Below are 7,500 nucleotides of genomic sequence, written 5' to 3'. Positions count from 1 at the left end.
GCTGGGGATCTTGGGGACCAGGGACATCAGACTGTCTTTGATGTCGCTGCAGTCTCGCCCTCAACACAGAAACACAGGTGACCTTTTTTTCATCACCTTTCTTCACCTGGAATGTGGCGCCGCCCTGCTGGTGGGCGTGTGTTACCGTGCGATAGAGGAGGTTTGGCGGCGAACATGTCGGCGTTGCTCCGCTGCACCTCCGCGCTGAGCGCCTGCACTTTGTTCATCACCTCGGACACCTGTGACGTCATGGCCTGTGGTTACAACCTGTGTCCAGCAGGGGGCGCCAAAGTGCGGCCCAAAGCTATTTTTTTTCCCTTCATTCTAAAAATACTATTTTAAAAAGAGTGGGGGGGGAAAGTTGCAATGTCGACTCTAAAAACACGACAACTGATTTTTTTTCTTTAAAACTGTCATTGCTCAAAATGTAATAATGCATCAAAATCCATGTTGTTATTATTGATCTGTTCACAGCTCTAGTTCAATCAAATATTTCACTTTTGTGGAAAATATTGCATTTTTGATGTGTTTTTCATATGAAAAACATGTCAAAAAGTTATAATCATTGACCTTGAGACTTAGGCGTTGAAAGAAAATTATAATAATTACGTATTAAAAACATTTTGAGTGGATCCCCCAAAATTTTGTGGGATTTAAAAAAAATAAACTTTTTTTTGAATAACGTATCAAAATATTTTTGGAGGAAAATATTGCATTTATTATGTGTTTTTCCATATGAAAAACATGTTCTTCTTTGACAAAAAAGAAATAAAACAAAAACATGAAAAAATGATAAAAACTTAAATTCGGTGGATGAATCTGAAGTTGATCTAGAGATTAAAGCGTTCAAAGTAAAAAATATATATATATTTATGGCTTATTTTTAACACTTTAATGAGTGGGGTCCGCTTTAGGTCCCCAATAATTTTAGTGGGATTTTTAAAAAATAAAAATAATAATAATTATGAATCTAAATCCATGTTGTTATTATTGATCTGTTCACAGCTCTAGTTAAATCAAATATTTCACTTTTTGGAGGAAAATATTGCATTTTTGATGTGTTTTCCATATGAAAAACATGTCAAAAAGTTACAATCAACAAATAGTTGATCTTGAGATTTAGGCGTTGAAAGAAAATAATAATAATTATGTATTAAAAACATTTTGAGTGGATTCCGCTTTGGATCCCCCCAAATTTTGTGGGATTTAAAAAAAAACAACCTTTTTTTAGAATAATAATGTACCAAAATGTTCTTTTAGGAAAATATTGCATTTTGTATGTTTTCCATATGAAAAACATGTTGTTTTTTACAAAAAGGGCATAAAACAAAAACATGAACAAAAAAAAGTATAATTATCAAAGTATAATTGAAAGTAAAAAAAAAAAAAAATTATAATATTAAAACATTTTGAGTGGATCCCCCAAAATTTTGTGGGATTTAAAAAAAAAAACTTTTTTTTAGACTAATAAAGTATCAAAATAAATGTTTTTCTTTGACAAAAAGGCATAAAACAAAAACATGAACAAAAAAGTATAATCAACGAATAGTTGATCTTGAGATTTAGGCGTTGAAATAAAAATGAAAAATATATAATATTTAAATATTATTAAAAACATTTTGAGTGGATTCCGCTTCGGATCCCCCAAAATTGTGGGATTTAAAAAAAATACTTTTTTTAGAATAATAATGTTTCAAAATATTTTTATGGAAAATATTGTATATTTGATGTGTTTTCCATAAGAAAAAGCGTGATTTTCTTGAACAAAAAAAGCATAAAACAAAAACATGAAAAATTACTAAAAACCTCAAATTTGCGGATAAATCTGAAGTTGATCTAGAGATTGAAGTGGAAAGTAAAAAAATATATATATATATGGCTTATTTTTAACACTTTTGTGGTGGGGTCCGTTTTAGGTCCACAATAATTTTAGTGGGATTTAAAAAAAAAAATTATAATAATAATGAATCAAAACCAATGTTGTTATTATTGATCTATTCACAGCTCTAATTAAATCAAATAATCCACTTTGTAATATTTTCCTCAGAAAATATTACATATTTTATGTGTTTTCCATATGAAAAACATGTTTTTCTTTGACAAAAAGGGCATAAAACAAAAACATGAACAAAAAAAAAAGTATAATAAACGAATAGTTGATCTTGAGATTTAGGCGTTGAAAGTCAAAAAAAGAAATTATAATATTAAAATATTTTTTTAAACATTTTGAGTGGATTCCGCTTTGGATCCCCCAAAATTTTGTGGGGTTTAAAAAAAATACTTTTTTTAGAATAATAATGTTTCAAAATATTTTTAAGGAAAATCTTGTATATTTGATGTGTTTTCCATGAGAAAAAGCGTGATTTTCTTGAACAAAAAAGGCATAAAACAAAAAATACAAAAAAACTAAAATTGGCGGGTAAATTTGAAGTTGATCTAGAGATTGAAGTGTGGAAAGTAAAAATAAAATAATATTTATGGCTTATTTTTAACACTTTTATGAGTGAGGTCCGTTTTAGGTCCCCAATCATTTTAGTGGGATTTTTTTTAAATAAAAATAATAATAATAATGAATCAAAACCAATGTTGTTATTATTGATCTAATCACAGCTCTAATTAAATCAAATAATCCACTTTGAAATATTTTTTTATATCATATTAAAATATTATTAAAAACATTTTGAGTGGATTCCGCTTTGGATACCCCAAACTTTTGTGGGATTTAAAATAATATATATATTTTTTGAGGAAAATAATGCATCATTTATGAGTTTTCCATATGAAAAACATGTTTTTCTTTGACAAAAAGTGCATAAAACAAAAACATGAACAAATATAAAGTTATAATCAGTGGATGGATCTGACGTTGATCTTGAGATTTTGGCGTTAAAAAAATATTATTTTAACATTTTTCGAGTGGAATCCGCTTTGGATCCCCCCAAATTTTGTGGGATTTAAAAAAAATATATATTTTTTTAGAATAATAATGTATCAAAATCAATGTTGTTCCACTTTAAAAATCAGGAGGATGCTACCTGTCCTGGGTCCTTACCTCTCACATTCTCAGGAGGATGCTACCTGTCCTGGGTCCTTACCTCTCACATTCTCAGGAGGATGCTACCTGTCCTGGGTCCTTACCTCTCACATTCTCAGGAGGATGATACCTGTCCTGGGTCCTTACCTCTCACATTCTCAGGAGGATGATACCTGTCCTGGGTCCTTACCTCTCACATTCTCAGGAGGATGCTACCTGTCCTGGGTCCTTACCTCTCACATTCTCAGGAGGATGCTACCTGTCCTGGGTCCTTACCTCTCACATTCTCAGGAGGATGCTACCTGTCCTGGGTCCTTACCTCTCACATTCTCAGGAGGATGCTACCTGTCCTGGGTCTTTACCTGACTGGTGAGGACGTCCAGAGCTCGCTGCTGTTCTTCCATCACGTCACGCATCAACTTCCTGCTGCTGCGGCCGAACGCCAACAACGACTGCTGCAGCTGGCCTGCACACGCACACACACACACACACACACACACACACACACACACACACACACACACACACACACACACACACAAGCACGCACACACACACACACACGGATAGAATGTTTGGACTCCCCTGTGCTAAAGCTAATGATGCTAACAAACATTTTTTTCTTTTTTTTTTTTACCACAGATTGAATGTTTGGAATCCCCTGTGCTAAAGCTAACAATGCTAACATACTTTATTTATTTATTTTTTTAACCACAGATTGAAAGTTTAGACACCCCTGTGCTAAAGCTAACGATGCTAACAAACTTTTTTTTTAATTTATACTTTTTTACCATAAATTGAACGTTTGGACTCCCCTGTGCTAAAGCTAACGATGCTAACAAACTTTTTTTCATTTTCTTTATTTTTTTACCACAGATAGAATGTTTGGACTCCCCTGTGCTAAAGCTAATGATGCTAACAAACATTTTTTTCTTTTTTTTTTTTACCACAGATTGAATGTTTGGAATCCCCTGTGCTAAAGCTAACAATGCTAACATACTTTATTTATTTATTTTTTTAACCACAGATTGAAAGTTTAGAGACCCCTGTGCTAAAGCTAACGATGCTAACAAACTTTTTTTTAAATTTTTACTTTTTTACCATAAATTGAATGTTTGGACTCCCCTGTGCTAAAGCTAACGATGCTAACAAACTTTTTTTCATTTTCTTAATTTTTTTACCTTAGATAGAATGTTTGGACTCCCCTTGTGCTAAAGCTAATGATGCTAACAAACATTTTTTTCTTTTTTTTTTTACCACAGATTGAATGTTTGGAATCCCCTGTGCTAAAGCTAACAATGCTAACATACTTTATTTATTTATTTTTTTAACCACAGATTGAAAGTTTAGACACCCCTGTGTTAAAGCTAACGATGCTAACAAACTTTTATTTTTATTTTTACTTTTTTACCATAAATTGAACGTTTGGACTCCCCTGTGCTAAAGCTAATGATGCTAACAAACTTTTTTTCATTTTCTTTATTTTTTTACCACAGATAGAATGTTTGGACTCCCCTGTGCTAAAGCTAATGATGCTAACAAACATTTTTTTCTTTTTTTTTTACCACAGATTGAATGTTTGGAATCCCCTGTGCTAAAGCTAACAATGCTAACATACTTTATTTATTTATTTTTTTAACCACAGATTGAAAGTTTAGAGACCCCTGTGCTAAAGCTAACGATGCTAACAAACTTTTTTTTTAATTTTTACTTTTTTACCATAAATTGAATGTTTGGACTCCCCTGTGCTAAAGCTAACGATGCTAACAAACTTTTTTTCATTTTCTTAATTTTTTTACCTTAGATAGAATGTTTGGACTCCCCTTGTGCTAAAGCTAATGATGCTAACAAACATTTTTTTCTTTTTTTTTTACCACAGATTGAATGTTTGGAATCCCCTGTGCTAAAGCTAACAATGCTAACATACTTTATTTATTTATTTTTTTAACCACAGATTGAAAGTTTAGACACCCCTGTGCTAAAGCTAACAATGCTAACAAACTTTTTTTTTAATTTGTACTTTTTTTACCATAAATTGAACGTTTGGACTCCCCTGTGCTAAAGCTAACGATGCTAACAAACTTTTTTATTTTTTTTTATTTTTATACCACAGATAGAATGTTTGGACTCCCCTGTGCTAAAGCTAACAATGCTAACATACTTTATTTTTTTTTTTTTTTAACCACACATTGAAAGTTTAGAGACCCCTGTGCTAAAGCTAATGATGCTAACACACTTTTTTTTTTTTATTTTACTTTTTTACCATAAATTGAACGTTTGGACTCCCCTGTGCTAAAGCTAACGATGCTAACAAACTTTTTTTCATTTTCTTTATTTTTTTACCACAGATAGAATGTTTGGACTCCCCTGTGCTAAAGCTAACAATGCTAACATACTTTATTTTTATTTTTTTTTAACCACACATTGAAAGTTTAGAGACCCCTGTGCTAAAGCTAATGATGCTAACAAACTTTTTTTTTTTACATTTTACTTTTTTACCATAAATTGAACGTTTGGACTCCCCTGTGCTAAAGCTAACGATGCTAACAAACTTTTTTTCATTTTCTTTATTTTTTTACCACAGATAGAATGTTTGGACTCCCCTGTGCTAAAACTAATGATGCTAACAAACATTTTTTTCTTTTTTTTTTACCACAGATTGAATGTTTGGAATCCCCTGTGCTAAAGCTAACAATGCTAACATACTTTTTTTTTTTTTTTTAACCACAGATTGAAAGTTTAGACACCCCTGTGCTAAAGCTAAAGATGCTAACAAACTTTTTTTTTAATTTTTACTTTTTAACCATAAATTGAACGTTTGGACTCCCCTGTGCTAAAGCTAACGATGCTAACAAACTTTTTTTCATTTTCTTTATTTTTTTTTACCACAGATAGAATGTTTGGACTCCCCTGTGTTAAAGCTAATGATGCTAACAAACATTTTTTTCTTTTTTTTTTACCACAGATTGAATGTTTGGACTCCCCTGTGCTAAAGCTAACGATGCTAACAAACTTTTTTTCATTTTCTTTATTTTTTTACCACAGATAGAATGTTAGGACTCCCCTGTGCTAAAGCTAATATTGCTAACAAACTTTTTTTTTTTCTTTTTTTTTTTTTTACCACAGATAGAATGTTTGGACTCCCCTGTGCTAAAGCTAATGATGCTAACAAACATTTTTTTCTTTTTTTTTTTACCACAGATTGAATGTTTGGACTCCCCTGTGCTAAAGCTTACGATGCTAACAAACTTTTTTTCATTTTCTTTATTTTTTTACCACAGATAGAATGTTAGGACTCCCCTGTGCTAAAGCTAATATTGCTAACAAACTTTTTTTATTTTTTTTACCACAGATTGAATGTATGGAATCCCCTGTGCTAAAGCTAACAATGCTAACATACCTTTTTTTTTTTTTTTTTAACCACACATTGAAAGTTTAGAGACCCCTGTGCTAAAGCTAATGATGCTAACAAACTTTTTTTTTTAATTTTTACTTTTTTTACCATAAATTGAACGTTTGGACTCCCCTGTGCTAAAGCTAATGATGCTAACAAACATTTTTTTCTTTTTTTTTTACCACAGATTGAATGTTTGGAATCCCCTGTGCTAAAGCTAACAATGCTAACATACTTTATTTATTTTTTTTTTTAACCACAGATTGAAAGTTTAGACACCCCTGTGCTAAAGCTAACGATGCTAACAAACTTTTTTTAAATTTTTACTTTTTTACCATAAATTTAACGTTTGGACTCCCCTGTGCTAAAGCTAACGATGCTAACAAACTTTTTTTCATTTTCTTTATTTTTTTTACCACAGATAGAATGTTTGGGCTCCCCTGTGCTAAAGCTAACAATGCTAACATACTTTTTTTTTTTTTTTTCAACCAGCATATTGAAAGTTTAGACACCCCTGTGCTAAAGCTAACAATGCTAACATACTTTTTTTTTTTTTTTTCAACCAGCATATTGAAAGTTTAGACACCCCTGTGCTAAAGCTAACGATGCTAACAACATTTTTTTTTTTTTTTACCACAGATTGACTGTTTCTCATCCCGCAGCAGCCGGATGGTGATGTCACAGGGGATGGAGCAGGTGTCACGACCTTTGACCCCTCCAGCGTCAGCAGGTGCGTCGGGGAAGTCTTCCTTGACCTCTGATTGGTTGAGGGTCTTTGCCGAGTCCTGGAACAAAACCAAACTACTGTTTACAGGTAAGTGACAGGGCAGGAAAAACTTGTTTGCTAACGTTAGCATGCTAAGTAATGTTGCAGCCGTACACCTTAGAGTCATACAACTTGATCATTGAAACATGCTAACTGTTAGCATGCTAATGGCACAATAACTTTTTTTCAGCCAATTTTGCAGCCTAAAACCTCGGTCATATAACTTAGTACTTGGCAGGTGCTAACTTTTCGCATGCTAACTTAAGCATGTTAGCATTCCTGCATTCTTTTGTGATCGATGCTGTA

The 7,500-nt window shown here is 32.3% G+C and overlaps 1 protein-coding gene and 1 long non-coding RNA gene across 3 annotated transcripts in view; one reads left to right on the top strand and one right to left on the bottom strand.

The window, feature by feature from the left end:
- LOC133651223 (uncharacterized) overlaps positions 1–643 on the top strand; it is a 53,703-nt gene extending 53,060 nt beyond the window's left edge. For both annotated transcript variants that reach the window (XR_009826389.1, XR_009826390.1), the window contains exon 6: positions 1–643. This exon is cut by the window's left edge. This is a non-coding gene — a long non-coding RNA (uncharacterized LOC133651223).
- angptl5 (angiopoietin-like 5) overlaps positions 1–7,500 on the bottom strand; it is an 18,938-nt gene that overhangs the window by 7,434 nt on the left and 4,004 nt on the right. Inside the window, exons 2-5 of the mRNA XM_062049256.1 lie at positions 7,063–7,213; positions 3,397–3,500; positions 146–239; positions 1–59 (exon numbers count right to left, since the gene is read on the bottom strand). The exon at positions 1–59 is cut by the window's left edge and continues 45 nt beyond it. Coding sequence (XP_061905240.1) covers positions 1–59; positions 146–239; positions 3,397–3,500; positions 7,063–7,213 — 408 coding nt within the window. The remainder of the gene's footprint in view (positions 60–145; positions 240–3,396; positions 3,501–7,062; positions 7,214–7,500) is intronic.

This window comes from Entelurus aequoreus, linkage group LG05 (assembly GCF_033978785.1).
Source record: "Entelurus aequoreus isolate RoL-2023_Sb linkage group LG05, RoL_Eaeq_v1.1, whole genome shotgun sequence".
NCBI lineage: Eukaryota > Metazoa > Chordata > Actinopteri > Syngnathiformes > Syngnathidae > Entelurus > Entelurus aequoreus.
Note: the sequence above shows the minus strand (reverse complement) of the source record. Positions and strands in the feature narration are given on the sequence as shown.